The sequence below is a fragment of the Triticum urartu genome, chromosome 2A (genome assembly GCF_056163025.1).
Source record: "Triticum urartu cultivar PI428250 chromosome 2A, HENAU_Tu73, whole genome shotgun sequence".
Classification (NCBI taxonomy): Eukaryota; Viridiplantae; Streptophyta; class Magnoliopsida; order Poales; family Poaceae; genus Triticum; species Triticum urartu.
In genome coordinates, this window is record NC_141874.1 from 720,774,956 (window position 1) to 720,793,669 (window position 18,714).

Genomic DNA, 18,714 nt, shown 5'->3' on the forward strand with positions numbered 1-18,714 from the left:
GATTTTGTGCTCGCCGTCGCTGATGAGAGAGTGAAGAGAGGGGACAGTGAGGGGTGAAAAAAGGGTGAGTGTTTTTTGACGCCGCTTTGGAAACAACACGGCGTCTTCCATGTGTCTATACCATGTCTTTAATAGATGGTTCAAATGTAAAAGTAACTAACTTTTGAATCGTCTAAGGCCAAAAACGCAGTTTTAACAAACGGTTCATATGTAAAAAAAATTGGACCGCGGCCTTCTCGTGATGTAAAATACAACACCTCGCGGTGCAAATTTACATCACGAGGTGCATCTGGTCCAAAACCAGCCGCCGCCCGCGAACGCCCAACCGCCAGTTCATTTCCTTTCCCGCCCGCCCGTCCGTCCGCCGCCGCCCCGCCGCCTCCACACCCCGCCGCCGCCCGCATCAGATCCGGCCCCGCCCCCCGCCGCCCGCTCGCCGCGATCCGGCCGCGGCTGCCGCGCATGTTGCCGCCCCGTGCGCCGCCTCCTCATCCGTCCCGCCCCGCCGCAGCTCTGACCCGCCGCAGCTCCGCCCGGCCTCGGCCCGCCCGTCGTAGCTCCGACCCGCCCTGGCTCCGTCCGCCACCGCCCCGCACGCCGCCGCCGCCCCGCGGCTCTGCCCCGCCCGGCTCCGTCCGCCACCGCCCCGCATGCCGCCGCCGCCCCGCGGCTCTGCCCCGCACGGCTCCGTCCGCCACCGCCCCGCAGCTCCGCCCTGGCCGGCTCCATCCGCCACCGCCTCGGCCGCATGCCGCCGCCGCTCCACCGCTCTCACCGCTCTCCGATGGCGCCAAAGAAGACGCTGAAGGGTAAGTCGGGCTTCTTTGGCGTGAGGCAGAAGCCCTCCGGTAACTTCGGAGTGAAGTTCTCCAACGTCGGGAGGCGTTGGTGGATCGACACGTACCCCTTCGCCCACGAGGTCGCACGTGCCTACGTTGTGGCGGTGTGGCGTGCCGAGAGGCCTCGGGAGCACCTGAACTTCCCAGAGATCGAGAGTCGGGCGGAAGCGGAGATGCTTGTGCCGCAGGGCATCAAGATGAAGGAGATCCCGATGAAGAAGAAGACGATGAAGAAGCCGTCGGTTGTCGTCAGTGCCGGCGAGACCGACGAGGAGGCGATGGGCGAGGTTTGCTCGGGAGCATCCGGAGTACGTCCAGCCCGAGCTGGAGTACTACTGGAAGCGTGAGGCGGAGCAGAAGAAGAAGGGGGCGAAGAAGGAGGACGAGGCCGGTCCCTCGACGATGATCCCCATCGAGTTCTTTTCTGACGATGAGGAGTAGTTTATCTAGTAGTTTGAATAAGTAGTAGTTGAAGTTCATGTATGAAACTATGTTGAATGTTGAATTTGATGTTTAAACTATGTTGAATGGACTAGTAGTTTGTCGCTTTAAGAAATTTGCATTTTCATTTTGGATCATTTATTGGAGTTGCTCTTTTGGACCATCAATTTGGACTATCTGTTGGAGTTGAGTTTTTTTTGAAATTCCAAAACGCATTTTTTAACGGTTTAAATTTTACATATCCGATTTTGGACCGTTAAATTTTGAACCATCTATTGAAAATGCTCTAAACGTCGGTCTCTCCCTTCCTCTCCGATTTTCACGCGCGAAACTACTATGCGGACGACACTTCACCGCACGAACTTTGGACGACGGAGGAATTAACGGTGCTATCCAGTGTTTGGTCTATGCATGGATGGCTTGATGTACCGTGTCGTCTGAAAATCGTTCAGATTTGTCGTGTGTGCAGCAGCGTTGTTTCACGCGTGGAGGAGCACATCACCGGTTCCCAATACCGTCGTCTATACGTCGTCCCACGCAAACCGTGCCAGCAACGCCCAAGTTCCGAAACTACTCCCGAAGTTCCCCTGGCGCGGCGTCGCGGTCGGCACGCACGGCGCCATTATAAAACTGAGCACATAGGCAGTGGCACTGAGCAGGGCCACTGACAACGTAAGCGGTGCAGGCAAGCACCAGAGCAGAAGTCGGTCAGAGAGAAGGTGCCAAGGCACGCACCTACCTCTACGCAGCAACGCACAGTAAAGCGCCAGCAGCGGCTTTTTGGGTCAAGAGGAGCCACGGCCGGCGCCAAAGTGTGGCGCGTGCGTGCCCGTGGCGCCTGCGTGCGACCGCCTGTGGACGTGGATCAGTGGGAGTGCAAGAAAGCCAAACCCCAAAATGCCAAAGGCGTAGGTGCAGCATGCATGCATGCATGCACGTCCGCCCAGGCTTTTCGTGCGGCTAGCTAAATAATTGCACCTAGCGGCTTTCCACAGCTCTCGCTCGCTCGCCGATGGACGCGACCATGGTGGTCTGGTCTACGCCTGGATCGGCCTCTCCTTTCCGTGAACCCGAGACATGCCATGCCGACGGGCACGCACTGCGCAGTGCGTGGTTTCCGTGGAAAACTCCAGGGAGGCCCAATGGCATACGGGACAAGTGTAGTAGTGGAGCACAGTGGTTTGATCGACAGGGGGTGAACATTTTGAGAATTAGCAAGTCCTGTTTTTCACGAATGCATTATTCAGAGCCTTGCTTCATCACAGAGGAAAGCTACCACTGCCCCCGGTCAGGGAACAGTTTTACGCCGCTGGATTGGATACCAAACCCCGCTGACGAAGCAACAGCCACACTGGCCGAGCTCGAGCGCCACAACGCCTCCCTACTGTATCAGTCCTCGAGACTCTCTCTGACACCACCTCAGAACAAAAGCTACTATTGAGCTCTCAAGAAGAGCAGTGAAAAACTGAGAACGCTCGCTAAATACTAGTACTACAAGGAAGGGTTGTTATCTTTCTTTTATCCATGAAAAAAAAGGGAAATATGAGTACTGATCATTGGCATTATCAAAGCATCGTTGCGCAACTCGATGATCAGATTCAGAATTCAGATCTTGTATTTTTCCTTTGCCGAGAGGAAAATAAGAACTTGATTTCTCAGCATTTTGGCCCAGAGTGAAGGTAGTCCAAAGCGCCCGTGGGTTTCTGTACTTAGCACTCGTGTGTGTAATAGTAGATCAAACATGGAAGGACAGAGTTTGATTTTGAAGCCGGAAAATTGTGATGCATCATCCAGCCATAGATCAAGATCAATCAAGTGGGGTACACTGCACTCTCCTGCCAAGAACAAGTGCAAAACCTAGCAAAATCCAAGGAGCAAGGCCCCCCCCCCCCTAGGGCGACTCGGGCGGCCAAAAACCTAGCCGCCGCCGCCGCAAACTCCCTCCTCCCCTCCCTCCTCCGCCACCGGAAGACGCCGCCGGGCTAAGCCCGGGGGCCGACGGCGGTGGCGGGGGATCTCCTCTCTCGCGCGTCTCCGGGGTGGGGCGGACCCCAAGGCGTGTGATGGCGCGATCAATCTGGGATCTGCGGCACGGCGAATGGCGGCAGGCGGCGGGAGGCCGGCCCGTCCTCGGACGGCATGGCGGGCCAGGGCTGCTGGTGCTGTGGATGGCCCTTCGGGCGGCGGCGGCCGACTTGGCTGCGGTGGCGTGCATGCTGTCTTCAGATCGGCGACAGCGGCGTGGAGGGCCTGGTGGTCTCGTCGACGACACCTCCGATCAGATCTGTTCTGACCGGTGCAGCCGGCGGTGGTGGTCATCTCTTCCGTCAGAGGTGGTCAGCCTGAGGCTGGGTGTTCGGATCTCGGGATCCGTCATCTGGCACCAGCTGCGAGTCAGGGAGACGTAGTTGCCGGTGAAAACTGAGCCGACGGCAGGCGATGGCGGCGTTCCACGCCGTTATCTTGATGAAGGCATCGTTATGTGACTTCCGTCGACCCACTCGTATTGCTCCGGGGGAAACCCTAGGATCTGGTGTTCCAGACCGGACGATGGCGGCACTGCGGTGTCGTTTCTCTCTTGGGAGCGTCGTTTTGTGGACCAGCGCTGGAAGTCAGAGGAAGGAGGTGGAGCGGCTTCGTCTTGCGCAGAGCTTCGGTGGAGATGTCAAGTCATGCCTGACCGACAGGTGCTACGCTTGGTCATGCCTGGTCGGCAGGTGCTACGCACGACAGATCCTCCAAGGGCTTCAAGCTGTGTCGGCTGGTGGTACGTGGCAGCATGGCGCTGAGGTGTATCAGTGGTGGCCGCGGCGTGTATAGCTGTTTGCGCGCAGGGAGGAGGTGCCGTTGGGCGCCGTGGTGGCGTTGACGATAGCTGGACCGAGCAAGGTTGATGCATCAGTACAGTTCTGAAGATGGAGCGGTGGCAGTTGGCAGCCGCGGCCTCTGAGAGCACGCTGGATCAGTGTGTGTCCCAGACCCGGCAAGTGGCTAGGTTGGGGTCTCAGGTCTTAGATGTTAGGCTTGGCCGCGATGTCTGTTTGGTATTAGGCTCAGGCTATCTGCACCCCTTCATCAACTGGATAGATGTAGCGACAGTTTGTTGCTTAAACGGCGGCTTTAGTCTTACTGTTGTATGACTTTGTAAGGTCTTGTGAGAATAATTAATAAAGTGGCCGTATGCATCGCCCAGATGCAGAGGCCGGGGGTCGTCCTCCTTTTCTAAAAAATTCAAGGAGCAACCGAACTGAAGAGCCAGAGCAAAACAATGAATGCAATCAAGATCCGGTTAGGAACTAGTGTGGACAAGCCAAAATGTGGCCAGCCACATAAATATGACAAACCACACAAGTGTGGCTGAAATATTAAAAGCTAAACTTTGGCAAAATTTTTTGTCTCTATGATAAATGGATCATAGCGGCAATAAAGTGCGGCAAGCCAAAGTGTGAAAAAATTAAATACAAGCCAATTAAACTGTGGCTGCTAAATTTCAGCTTGACAAACTGTGGCTGGGAACCAAACAACCACATCAGCCATACTCTACTGCAGTTGTTACTCGAATGTAGACGACTAGGAAAAGAAGAAGCGTGCGGTGAAGTTGGACGACGACGTGGAGGCCCGATTGGCGTCCGCGACCGTGCCGGGCCACAACGTCATCGGCGGCCGGCCATCGAAGACCGTAGGCAGGGGCACGCCAGCCCGCCAAACGGCGGCAGCTTCCTCATCATGGACAGCGGCGGGGAGAATGCCCCGCCCTCCCGCTCCTCCTCCGTGATCCCGCACCGCGACGGCGAGGCCTCCGACGTCTCAAACGGAGTGTCGTGCCCGACGGCAAAATTGTACATGGTATATATATATTTATAGTAGCGAATTGTACATGAGACTACAACAATTACAAAATAAAGTCTTAAAGAAATGAGCAAATCTTCAAGAATTCCAAACTTTTTCTTTTTCCATGACACAATCTTATATTTTTCAGAAGGCAGTCGTACAAAAATAATAAAGGTATCAAATCACAGATCTGTAAATACCAACAAGGGTTCTCCCATAGTTTTAATTTGAGCCGCAATGAAGGCTCTGATGCACGCACACAACCGTTAAAATGATCAACCAATATCATCAATGGCAAGAGTACCAACCCCGGTATTCCAGAGACAAAAAACCAAACAGCCAGGTCGACGTCGCGGGGAGCCGAGAGTACAAATCACCACTGTTGAGGACGTAGCAGTCAGGACAGATATTGCGAGAACAATCCTTCTCACGCGACCATGAGAAAAAATAAATCAAAATTGATCTGGCACGGCAAGATCCGAAGACTATACCTAGACAAATTTAATCTTCCAACACCACCATTAACGCTGGGAAGGAGATCTCATCGTCGAACGAAGGGCCGAAGATTGCTTACTGTAGACGATGTCATCTCTGATGAAGAAGATGGCTACCAAAACCCTAAAACCAACCTAATCTAATGAAAACACTACTAATATTAAGAACTCCACTGGTAGACCGGGTTCCCCACCCTTCCCGACGTCGGCGAGTCTGGCCAGAGGAGGGGGACCCGATCTATGGTGGAGCCAGAGACTAGGTTTTCAGAGGACCTCTCGTGGCGGCGGTCGAAACTTGAAAATTAAGTTGTCTTTTTCACACATGGATTATTTAGAGGAGTGTTACCGAAAGTAAGAGCATCTACAATAGGTATCCTTAAATTCTCCTCAAACGTCCGCAGACACGTCCGATCAGGAAAAAGAAGGGGAAAGGTGACCCGATCAGATCCCTCATATCATCCTATATGTTCGGGCTATCTACGAACCGTCATATTGATGACAAATGTAGGAATGATATGAGGCTCGTGGACGCGTCCGGTCAGACCGCCATGTAGGACACGGTTCACCCCTATTCTTTATTCATTATTTTCGTTCTTTCTCTTCATCTCAACCAATCACGTGCAAATGACAGAATATACGTGAAAAAAAAATGAGAAGTATAACTGCATGGACAAATAAATAACAAGGACTTAAAATGCACACATCCGGTCACTAACCGGATGCGTCCACGTATGATTAAGGGGTTAGATTTGCTAAACTGCCCCCGGCCAGGGAACAGTTTTACTCCGCTGGATTGGATACCAAACCCCGCTGACAAAGCAACACCCACTCTGGTCGAGCTCGAATACCACAACGGCTGGATCCCTACTGTATCAGTCCTCAGACTCTCACTCTCTCTCACAGGAGCTCAGAACAAAAGCTACTCCCTTCGTTTTTATTTACTTCGCATATTAAAGTTGACTAAAGTCAAACTTTCTAAAGTTTGATCAAATTTATAGAAGAAAATATAAATATTTACCATAACAAATTTATACTATGTGGAAGTACATTTGATAATAAATCTAATGGTGTTGATTTCTTATTGTATATGTTAATATTTTTGTGTACAAACTTTGTCAAAGTTTATAAAGTTTGACTTTGACCAAAGCTAATATGCAAAGTAAATAAAAACAGAGAGAGTACTAGTATTGAACTCTGAAGAACAGTGCAAAACTGAGAACGCTCGCTAAATACTAGTACTCCATTCTTCAGTAGAGCTTAACCTTCATGTATATCAGTGCATTGGAGAGTCATGTTATCTTTCTTTACCCAGGAAAAAAGAAAGAAATATGAGTACTGATCATTGGAATCATCAAAGCCTCGTTTCGCAACTCGATGCTCTGATTCAGGACTTGGTTTCCTTTGCCTCCATATATATGCCCAAGTTGGCCAAAAATATATGCTCTGATTCAGGACTCGTTTTGCCATCTCGGCGAACTTTGTCCAAATATATGCCTAAGTTAGCCAAAATTTGTCGTGTTTAGACGAACTTCGCCAAACTGTGCCGAAATTTGCTACACTTTTTTATTTTTTAAACGCGCCTGGGGCGGTCCTGGGGCCGGCGGCTGGGAACCAACTCGCCACAGGCCCATTTTTACGCCGGCTCACCACCCCAGGCGACGATTTTAGACGCCTCTTGGGAGGCCAACGGCTGGAGATGCTCTTAGTCCTGAGACTCTCAACTCTCTCTCAGAGGAGCTCAGAACAAAAGCTACTATTGTACTCTGAAGAACAGTGCAAAACTTAGAACGTTCGCTAAGTACTAATACTCCATTCTTCAGTAGAGCTTAATCTTCATGTAGATATCAGTGCATTGGAGAGTCATGTTATCTTTCTTTACCCAAGAAAAAAGAAAGAAATATGAGCACTGATCATTGGAATCATCAAAGCCTCGTTTCGCAACTCGATGCTCTGATTCAGAACTTGGTTTCCTTTGCCAAGAAAAATAAAGAGATAGAGCTTGGTTTTTTTGAGCATTTTGGCCTAGAGTGAGAGCAGAGAGTTTTGTGTAGATCACACATGAACAGAGTTTGATTTTGCAACCAGAAACTGATGCATCATCCAGCCATAGATCATGTGGGTTACACTCTCCTAGGAAAACAAGTGCAAGAACTAGCAAATCCAACGAGCCATACAACTGAGGTCTGAGGAGCCAGAGCAAAAACAGTGAACCGAATCAAGATCTACGAGGAGAAGAAGCGCGCGGTGAAGTTGGACGACGACGACGAGGCCCGGTTGGCGTCGGCGACCGTGCCGGGCCACAGCGTCACCGGCGGCCGGCCGTCGAAGACCGCAGGCGGGGGGCACGCCAGCACGCCCAGCGGCGGGAGCTTCCTCATCATGGGCAGCGGCGGCGAGAACGCCCCGTCCCCCCGCTCCTCCTCCGTGATCCCGCACCGCGACGGCGAGGCGTCCGGTGTCTCGAACGGCGTGTCGTGCCCGTGCCCGGCGGCGGCGCCCCGCTCGTACACCGGGTTGGAGATGTACATGAGGCCGTCGCTGTGAGCGGAGGAGGAGGAGGAGCCGCGGGCGGTGGGCTCGTCGGACCGCGGCGGCGAGGGCGAGGGCGAGGAGCGGCGCGCGGGCGACCACCGCCACACGGCGGCCTCCAGCCTGGGGATGGCGAGGAGCAGGTCCTTGCGGGTGGGCGCGCACATGACGCCGTGCGCGTAGTAGAAGGGCGGGGTGCTGGTGAGCGCCTCGCGCGCCGTGGTGGCCACGGACGCGTCGTCGGCCGTGCCGGTAATGTGCGGCGGGGATGAGGACCCCGCGCCCCCATGGCCGTGCTTCGGCCACTTGTGCGGCGGCGCCTCGATGGCGTCCGCGCGGAGGCGGCGGCGGCGGAGGTGGGAGCAGAAGAGGTCGGCGAGGAGGAGGATGACGATGGTGAGGAAGACGGCCAGGCTGAGCGCCACCATGACGCTCACCCCCACGCTCAGCCTCGACACGCCGTCGGTCGCCATCTCGGCCTCCGCCCTCAGCTCGCTCGCCGCGCTCGCCAAGCCCGTGGTCAGCTGGAGTGGCGAGTGCGTGTGCTGTACTTGCAACGAATGAAGTGGTCACTGCCTCACTGGCCAGTCAAGCTCTGGTGGCAACAAAATAGAGGACTAGTCTCTCGGTTAGAGCGGCTATCTCATTGTCTAATCAAAGTTGCCTAATCTAATCCACTGTTTGTCTCGTAACGATCAACTGCCGTCGGCGTCGCCGAGGCGAGCCAGCCCTTCCAAAAGCTAGAGCCTAGTGCGCTTAGCGACATGGATTAGGGCGTTCTTAATGGTCTGCACATGACCTGCCACGAGGTACCACGGCGTGGCCGAGGCCTTTCGGTGGCGATGGGCCCGTGCGCGGCGTGGGGCAGGGTTGTCATGGAGAGCGGAGGCAGTTCTGCGAGGTCAGCACTGAGCAGCGCAAAGGAGAAAGGAGGCGGTCGTGTGGAGAAAAGGAGGGAGGAGACGGACGGGGGTGGTTTTGGCGGGAGAGGGAGGTCGCCGGTCTGTTTGGTGCAGGTGCGGATCCAAAGATTCTGTGGTTTTCTGCCCTCTGACCGCACGAGGCACGGGTCGTGTGTCCATCATTAGAGGGGCCGTGGCTATTGACCGTCGACGTGTTCCTATCGCATGACTGGCATTTGGCAGAGTCGTAGCCTTGGTCGTGCTCGTGCTCGTTTTTTTTTACGGGGTAAAAGGGAGATTTATTATAAAGTCACAGTGTTACAATCGAGAGGTCAAAGGTCCTCAATACATGATGGAATCGAATGAACCCACACAACCGTGGTTCTCTCGGTGCCGCTAACCGATCTGCAACACTATTCTGACTCCGACGTAATTTCTGAGGTAAAAACTCCCTTTCCTTCATCAAGTCTTTAATCTCCAGTATCAAATGTCCATACGCTGTTTCGGAGAGCTCATCATTTGCCAAAACTGAAAGAGCAGTCGCCGAGTCCGACTGCACCACCATCAAAAAAACTGTGTGTTGAATGGCCAAGGCCATCCCCTGCATGATAGTATGGATCTCCGCCTCCAATGCATCATTACAATTAAACATGTAACGATAAGCCGCTAATAACACCGTACCTGATCCATCTCTCAACACGATTCCGGTTGCTGCTGAACCATCTTCCTGTCGGAAGGACCCATCGACAGAGAGCGCGACGGTCCCGGCTCAGGAGCCGGCCATGGTGGCGCTGGTTGTTTGATCTGAGTGCAGCTTTGCTTCAAACTTTGCGGTGGGCCAGTGCATTTAGTCCCCGCGCAAATTAATGAAGTGACGAGAGTTTTCGTTTTAAGGAAAGGCAAATACTGGCACTGCTACCCCCTTTCCATCCAAATAAGTTTCGCAGATCGGTTTTTGCATGGTTTACCGATAATTAGCTGGACAATTCTCTTCTTCTTAACTAATCAATGAGGCAAATCTTGTCTCCGTTTTGAAAATAAGTTTTCCAGTTTTGGACTAGGGTTGAAATAGCATAATTCAAAACTGCGAAACTAACTATGGATCAGAGGGATGTCACATGCACACACCAAACAGTGAAGCATGAATGGCGAAACTATGTAAACCATTTGTTTTCTACGAGTAAATAGCTAAAAACTATCACAATTGAAGCGACCATTAAAAATAGACCACCACTCTCGTGGTAATTCGTCGCAATTGGTAGTTTTTTTTGTTATGGTTCTAAAAAGTGATTTTTTGTAAGGGTCATCCTAATTGTGATAATTTTTAGCCATTCACTCGTTTTCTACAGATCATTCAAGTCCCTCCGAAAAGCTAAAATCTTACAAAGATTAAAGTTTGGTTATGAATGATTTTCTACAATGCCAACGAAACAGGTTGGTTACTTTTGTACTCCCACCTCAAAATAATTGAATTTTTCAGGCTCGTTCTAAGTGGAACTTAATTATGTTTGACCAATTACATATGAAAAAATGTCAACACCTACAACATTTTTTTCATTAGACTCATTATGAAATACCATTCCACGTTAAATATTTTGGATATTGTAAATAATAGTTGACTTTCCTATAGACATGGACAGACATAAAAAAGCTTGACTTAGAACAATCATATAGCTTCCCTTAAAAAAACAATCACATAGCCATTTTTTCCTTACCAAAAAAAACTTTCAAAAAGACAATAATACAAAGCTGCGGGGGCCGAGGGGGAAAGAGTAGGAAGAATCTTCGAGAGAGAAGAAACCAACCGCCACCAACCCAATCGATCGACCTCGGGCTTCTCATCTCATGGCGTTGCGCTACCTGACTACGAGGATGCGGACCGCGGCCGCCGCCGCTCTCCGGACAAAACCGACCTTGCTGTACATACGATGAAATCCCTGTCCAACACTTACGATTAGAGACAAATCGTTGATGATTCAGTTTGTGGGCCATAGCATCAGACTGCAAATTTTGGAGTGCCTGATGTGAAATAAGTATGGTGAAAGCTGCCCCCCTGCCTGAGTCCCCTAGATGGGGCGATTTGTTCGGTTTCCTGATCATTAAATCTCAGATCTATAATACCTAAATAATTCATCCCTACTAATCTATTTTTCTTAACATGCAGCCTATCCACATCAGCAATCAACATGCAACCATCCACCTAAGCTAATTTGCCACGTCATCAAGTTTTTTCTTTTATTTTTCTATCCTCGCAGCCATCCCACGTTTTTTCTATTTATATTTACTATAGAGGGTTCCACACCGCAACGCTTCCCTGAGGGGTTCCGCATCGCACGCTTCCTCTTCCCCACCCTCAGTGACCTCCTGTTTCAACGCAGCGCCGCCTGTGCTTCCCAATCACAACCTTCTACCTTCTTCAGATCAACTTCTCCCCCACTTCATCTTCTCCAAAGTCCATTAAATCACGGCAGTGGAAAGGGTGCAGCTCTATATTTACACGGGGACCAATCAATCGATCACATGAGAGCCAAGAACATGAGACAGCGAGGGCGAGGTCGAGCTTCAGGTCAAGGTTCAGAAAAGAGGCGTGGCCGAGCGATGGCTTGCCGGAGCAGCGGCCTCCTCGGTGGTCATGTTCGAACCATGGCATCCTCCTCCCGCCGGCCGCTGGACAGCATCAGGTCACACCCCGCCGCCGACTGCTGCTGCTTTTGACACGTGCTTACCTACTGTAACATGTTCTCTGAACATTAATACTCTCCTCATTCTCGCTCACCCATGCCAGTCGGATCTGTCTCTTCTCCTTCGATACGGGGCTCCACGGCCCACTATAGCACGCACTACCATCACCATCCATCTAATCGGCTAGAGTGCGCCACAGCAAGCAGTAGCCGCAGCCGATGGAAGTGTTGGCTTGGTCAGGAGGAGGAGAAAGATTAGATGCATATTTTAGATCTAGCCGTTTGGGTCGCTCGCTGCGTTTAATTGATTATCGCTATTGTCATTGTTCCTAACTTTATGTGACATTTAATCTTGAATTATACATTGATGAGCTAACATCATGTTCGTATCTCTATTCCTAATGTCTCAGTTGGTAGGTCGTGTTTCGGATTTTATTTTTGTCCCACCATTTTCGTTCCACTATTTTTGTCCGGTTTTTTTCGCTGGTTTTTTTTCGCCCTCCCCCACGCACTAAAAAAACCTACGCTTCTCTCGATCCCGTGCCTTCGCCGTCGTCTTCGCGGATCCGCCGCCGCAACCATCGCCTCGTTCCCGTGCGCAGCCGTCGCTCCCTCTCCCAGCGCCGCCTCCGCCGCCATGGCCCCTCCCCTTGCGCCCCGAACTGCCTCGCGCACTCGTCGCCCGTTATACCACAGAGGAGGCGAAGACAGCGGCAGCGCGGCGACCGGCCTACTTCGCCGGTCGCCGCCTCGGCTGCACTCGGCGGGCGCCACGCCGTCTCCTCTCCATGGGAGTGGCGGATGGCAGCGAGGAAAGTGGATCGACCTGGCCATGGGGATGGCACTACGACCCCTGCCAGCCTCCCGCGTCGCCGTGCCTCCCTGCATCGTCGCCTCCGACCTCACCACGTAGGTAACCTCACCCATGTCCCCTCCGCACCTCCTTCCACTCCATCCTCGACCACCCCCTTCCTCTCACCTCATGCCCATTGTGGTGGCCTGCAGCTCCTTTGACGAGTAATGGGGATGGAAATATATCAATGATGGGGTGTGGTTCGTTCCTGTCAGGAAGGCTGGAAGGCCATGAAGCGCCGCTTCGATGAGATGACCATGTGAGAGGCTCACTGCAGGCCTGAATCTTGTATGTACGACGTAATTTTGTGCTATCTATCTTTTGGGAAGTAATTTTGTGCTCTGTGCATGAATATTTCAGGAACTTCCGATGCGGTTGTTCACCAGTAACAGGTTCGTACTTCATACCAGCATGATGGTGTAGTATGTTTACTTCGCTTACTACTTGTTCGATTAAAATCATACTGGTGCCGTTGTGTCCAGAATACGAGTGAAATTTTGTGCATTGGGGCTCTTGGGCATGAAATATGGGGCAGTTTAGGGACTACGTCCTGAAGATTCCTTCAGGTTCACCGGAAATGACTACCAACTTGTTTAATTCTGCAGGTGCGGGTGTTGCTGGTTGATGGTGGCCTAAGCATTTGAGTCTAACTGAAAGTGAACCGGAGCGATGTGCAGAAAAAGATCTTAGCGCAGAGACTGAATTTGTATACTACTTAGAATTTATTAGGTATACTCCCTACACTTGTATATCACTTCTGAATACAAGTTCAGGTTATTACGTAGTACTATTGAATTTTAGAATTGATACTTGAAGATTTTAAAAGGTTACTGAATTTTGTACCAAGTCTACTGTTATGTATAGGAAGAACATGATCTAAAATATTGATAATGCATATAAACGGTGATTATCTGCTCTTATGATGAAGACGTTCCTTGCTTCCCTGTTAAATACATGTGAACTATAGGGAATTATTTTCTAACATTCGTACTAGAAGAAACTATTTTCAGTTTTCAGGTTATGCCTTTCTTGCAATGATTGCATCTGTGAAGTTGATGCTTAATTACTTCCTACATTTAGAAGATCGTAACTTTTGCTATACAAACATGCATGGTGAGATGGAGTGTTGATGAGTGCTGTGCATTTTGCAGATCAGGTTATATTTCCTTGGTAGCATGGCAGCAGCACCCAATCAGACCACAACCGCGGCGGGCGTGCTCTGCGATCTTGGCCACCGTCTCCAAGGCAGGTACGGCCTACGCCGCCACTGAGAGCTTCCCCTCCTCATCACCATCAACGCCGGTGAGCTCTCCCTCTGCTCTCGCCGCTACCCAGCTCCATCCACTATCTTCTACAATATTGTTGCTACTTTGTAATGGCTAGCCCAATTTTCTTTATTGCTGTTATGTCTTTTTTGCGAGTCAACGATTTTCTTTCAAATCTACAAATGGGTGCGTTTGTCTAACCATTATGTAAATGGCTGGAATCCATAATATGTGAAATTCCGGCACAGTTGCATGAAAAAGTGAGTACTCCCTCCGTTTCTTTTTAGTCTGCATATAAGATTTGGTCAAAGTCAAACTTTGTTAACTTTGACTAAGTTTATAGAAATAAATATCAAGATTCACAATATGAAATCAATATTGTTAGATGCATCATGAAATTAATTTTCATACCATATAACTTTAGTATTGTAGATGTTGATATTTTTTCCTATAAAGTTGGTCAAACTTTACAAAATTTGACTTTGACCAAATCTTATATGCAGACTAAAAAGAAACGGAGGGAGTATTGAGTAGGGATGTAATTCTTGCCGATTCAAATATCAGAATGTGTTCCTGAGACATAATATAACCATCCTGAATCTTACGTTTTTAGCATGCTGAGATCTGTACTACCATATATATACTTCTAAATTACATGGTATGGAGATTTTGAATATTGGCACCTGATCTTTTATCTTATAATAGATCAGATGTTCCTGGTCAGCATCAAGGAATTGTTTTGAGACTTGTATCCATTTTTTCCTTGGTAAAATGTATGACAATATACCGTCCATGTTGGTGACCTATTGATCTTCTAATTTCTATATTCGCAAAAAAAGATCTTCTAATTTCTAAAGATGTCTCTGACTTGCTCACATGCCAATAAATATAAGCTGCATCAAGTGAGCTTTCCTGTCAATAAGTAGCAATCAACCAAAAGAAAAGAATAATGCTCATCTGACTTGTTGGTTGTTTCTCACAGTTATTTGATTGCCTTATAACCTTCAAGTTAACATAGTGCTGCAGTTTGTGGCAAACTTATGGACTGGTCATACCTGTACTGGATGTTGCTACTGAACAACAAGTAGCTTCTCTTGTCTTCCTATTACGCCAACGAGAGCAGCCATCCTATTACGTGAGAAACCACCCCATGATTCCCTCCGCTCTCTGACCATTGCTATGATGGAAAGTTGAAAATACATCAGTGCAGAGTGCGCTCGCTGCCATCAGATGCACTAGGAGTCAAAGCCGTCAATTGTGTTCTAGCCTCACATGTATGCAAGCTGTTTGACAAAAGGCTCCACCTACAATCTTCTTGAATTTTTAACGGTACAGAAAGAGTGAATAATGTACGTGTTGGGCGAAGTGCAGATGCTATGAACTCTTCCAGCTCTATAAATTCACATATTGTGTTAGTGCATTCTAATTTGTTTGGTACATATGCTGCAATGAACTCGCAGCAACAAGCTTTCCTTCTTTCTTTAGCATTGCTTTTCTACTACAATTGATGACAGAGCACTGGCAACCTCAGGAAGTTGGGCGCCAAGGTGGAGTCCCTGCAGAAGTTGTTCACCCGGAAGGTCGTCTTCTCCAAGGCGTCCCTAGCCTTCGAACAGGACCGCTCCATCAAGGTATCTACTCATGTTTCCAATTACCAAACTTATCCTTTCACTTGGGCCGGAGGACAATAGATTTGTCTTAATCATTTGAATCCATTAATAAATCTTCTTCTTTGCTCGAGTTGAATCTGTGAAGACTCCGATGGAGTAATGTCGTCTTCGCCGGGCTGCAATTATATGCCTAGGGGTGGTCAAACTGAAAAGTTCAGGGAAGATTCAGACTACATGTGGTAGTGCTGAACATTGTTTGGCCGTTCATCGAATGTGGTAGTGCGTATAGGGTTATAGCCTCGGGTTAAACTGAAAATCTATCTGGAATTTGGTTTTACAGTGTCTAAGTGTTAATGATGTCTAGAATTGCTGCAGATTAATTAGTTATTGTGGAGGTTATAAGACCATGTAGTGGTACATTGATTATCTGGCGCTGAGTAATTAACTGAACATTATTTTGATGTTCATCGATTGTGGCATTGCGTAGGCTGTTACAGCTTCAGTTTAAACTGAAAATTATCTAAAATTTGGATTTAGAATGTCTAACTGTGAATGGTGGCTAGCTTCGGTTGCACCCGAAATACCAAAGTTCACACTAAAATCTTTTTTTTACAAAACCTCTCGTAGCTGAGTTGAATTTCGTTTTTGTTGGTTTAGTAGACGGAAACTTAGCATTGCCCCAAAATTCTGAAAAGATGGAGTATAATTTTTGTTTACTAAAAAAATGAAGTGACTTTTAACAGCTGGGGGTTATGTGATATGTTTTTCAATCGTGTTAATGTACACTTTTGGAATGTAGAATGGAACTATATCTGTTTGTTCAACTAGAGAGAGGAGCTGTTTTTCAACTGCAGTAGTGTATACTTTCGGAACGAAAAATGAAACTATATCTATTTTTTAAACTTTTCCAATATTGGAAGATGTAAAATGTATACTTTTGGCTGCACGGTGATTTTTTCTGGCTATCCTTGCAATGTATTGAACCTGATCATCTCTGATTAGTGTTGTTCCTACTTCTTGAAGGGTAAACCATTGAGTGGCAATTCCACATGTGTATTCATTGCAACTTGGATGTACGGCGTAGTGGTTAGCAGCACGAAGTGCTGAGCACGTCGCGTGTGTGTGTGTGTGTGTGTGTGTGTGTTGTTGGTACAGTATGCATTTTTGGGCCTGTATTGCGGAACTAACTTAGACTGCCTGGTTGTTGTTTTTAGTATAGTATACCTTTTGTGGGCCTGAATTCTGAACCTTACTGATTTTTTTCCTTGTGTGTTAGTATACAGTTTTTTGGCCTAATTTGTTAACCTTATCTGGGTATTGATTTTCTGCATTCAGTGATGCACCCGCGGTCATGCGTATTTGTTAGTCTACTTTACTTATAGATTTAGTTGTTTTTATCAGTATCCACCCGTAGGTTAGTTAACTGAAATTTTTGTTGGGAATGGTTCATTATGTTCTTTAACTATACTGAAGCAGCGGATCAAAAAATTTAAAGACAATTAGATCTGTAGTAATTAATTAAGACTTGATGGTTGTGTTATTATTATAGTATATACAATTCTGGGCTGAATTGCGAATATGATCGAAATTTCCTGGTTTTGTGTTATTATTATTATGGTATACTATTATGCTGGCGAGCTTTTTGTTAGTGCTTTTCTAACTGTCCTTGCTAAACTTTTGATACTCTCCACAATGATGAAATGTTCCTGCATGTTAGATTGTTAGTTAAGTACCAGGGCAACCATAAATGATGTTCCTTCCTTTCGTTGAGCTACCTTACTGTTATGCCGTCTACCTTTTTGTTAATATACACACTGGAATTCTCTATTCTGGAACCCATGAACTCTTTGTCTCTTCGCTGTGACCTGTTTCTCATCTACTTTTTCTTGTAAGAAACATTATAGTATATTACGTGCTATCTAGGCAAAATATACATAATTGGTTCTCTTCTATATGCTTTCCTCAATGAATACACTTGATTCACAAAAGCATTGGGATTAGCTGAACAAGTTTTGCAAATTTTTGTTTCTTGCATCTCCCCTGATTATTTCCTGGTACTTGTGAAATTGTTCAGATTACTTAGCTTCGGTTTATATATTAGAACGTGGCAATGGCTCGGAAGACATCAAATCTGCCTTCTTGGCTCGGGGGGAGTCATGGGCGGCGCATGCCAAGTCCTCCCTTGATGGCAGTAGCGGATGGAACACGGGGAAGGGGATCAAGGCCAAGAGTAGGGTGGTTGGTGAGGAACTCCTCCTTGGCAGTCCATGGGGAAGTATGGTGTGAAGGAGAGAGGGTGCCATGCGAAGGTGAGGTGGGTGTCATCCAGTTTTAAAGGAGAGGGCTCCAGCGAGAAATGTCCAGGTACGACGGGAAATGGAGCGGGAAGGGGAGGGTCCGACAGGAAAAGGGGAGGGTGCATTGTGGGGTAGGGTTTTGTGTTGGGACTGCATGCTGGAGATAACATGGCGGATAGTCCGGACAACCACATTTCTTCCCACACATGGGCTGGATTTGGTGGAGCCCGGACTGTCGAGACGGGTGGATTTTGGGGAGCCTGTTGGGCACATGTTTGATGTCAGAACAAGCCCGAACTTATGGGAGAAATGAGTTTCAACCTTGAAGACGATCTTAGTCATTTATTTGATTCATTTATTGTTATTGTAGCCCGTAGCAACGCACGGGCATTGTACTAGTATGAATGGTGACTGAGTGCTATGTCCTTGGTTTACCTGGAAAGGCCAAATACAAATTGCATTTTGGTTATGTTTCCGATAGTTGGTGTACTTATTTTCTGTTTAACTCCCATCACGGTAAAGATTTGTTGGATACACTATCTTTTTCTGAAGATGATGTTTCAGTGCATCCCTTTAAAGAAATACTTAGGTTTTGACTCATGAAAACTTAACTGGAGTGAGCAAATTGCAAACTTTAGTGATTCAATTTTGCATGGTTTATTTTTACATTGATATGTATGCATATGTTCCCGCAGCAACGCGCGGGGAATCATCTAGTTGTACTTAACAGATGAAACACAAGCCATGACAAGGCCTACAAACTCCTCTTGGAACCCCAGCCAAATCATCATTCTCTGGAGAAATACCCACTCCACCCTGTCATATGCCTTACACATATTTAACTTGATTGCACAGTAGCCATATTTTCTCTTCTTATTTTTGATGGTGTGGATGCTCTCATAGGCAACCAAAATATTATGCGTGATCAGGTGTCCTAGAACAAAGGTGCTTTGAACATGAGATATAACTTCA

At 48.3% G+C, this 18,714-nt stretch overlaps 2 protein-coding genes and 1 pseudogene across 2 annotated transcripts; 2 read left to right on the forward strand and 1 right to left on the reverse strand.

Moving 5' to 3' along the window:
- The first annotated feature begins 784 nt into the window (after positions 1-784).
- Positions 785-1,280, forward strand: LOC147987135 (uncharacterized; annotated as a pseudogene).
- Positions 1,281-7,565: 6,285 nt separating this feature from the next.
- On the reverse strand, positions 7,566-8,806 carry LOC125534324 (uncharacterized). The gene has a single exon (XM_048697578.2). The coding sequence runs from the start codon at positions 8,605-8,607 to the stop codon at positions 7,828-7,830; it is 780 nt and encodes a 259-aa protein (XP_048553535.2). The 5' UTR covers positions 8,608-8,806; the 3' UTR covers positions 7,566-7,827.
- A 170-nt stretch (positions 8,807-8,976) lies between these two features.
- On the forward strand, positions 8,977-18,096 carry LOC125540994 (uncharacterized). The gene is made up of 8 exons (XM_087542291.1): positions 8,977-9,150; positions 12,135-12,626; positions 12,786-12,829; positions 12,931-12,962; positions 13,176-13,299; positions 13,722-13,872; positions 15,367-15,466; positions 17,520-18,096. Exons 1-5 carry the CDS (start codon positions 8,977-8,979, stop codon positions 13,193-13,195), a joined length of 762 nt encoding a protein of 253 aa, XP_087398417.1. The 3' UTR covers positions 13,196-13,299; positions 13,722-13,872; positions 15,367-15,466; positions 17,520-18,096.
- The last annotated feature ends 618 nt before the right edge of the window (positions 18,097-18,714 follow it).

Bases quoted from the DNA above. Each gene is read 5' to 3' on its own strand.
- LOC125534324 (XM_048697578.2), bottom strand. From the start codon at position 8,607: ATGGCGACCGACGGCGTGTCGAGGCTGAGCGTGGGGGTGAGCGTCATG.
- LOC125540994 (XM_087542291.1), top strand. From the start codon at position 8,977: ATGGGCCCGTGCGCGGCGTGGGGCAGGGTTGTCATGGAGAGCGGAGGC. The intron at 12,627-12,785 runs GTAGGTAACCTC...CGTTCCTGTCAG, and splicing joins GTCGCCTCCGACCTCACCAC to GAAGGCTGGAAGGCCATGAA. The intron at 12,963-13,175 runs GTTCGTACTTCA...TTAATTCTGCAG, and splicing joins CGGTTGTTCACCAGTAACAG to GTGCGGGTGTTGCTGGTTGA.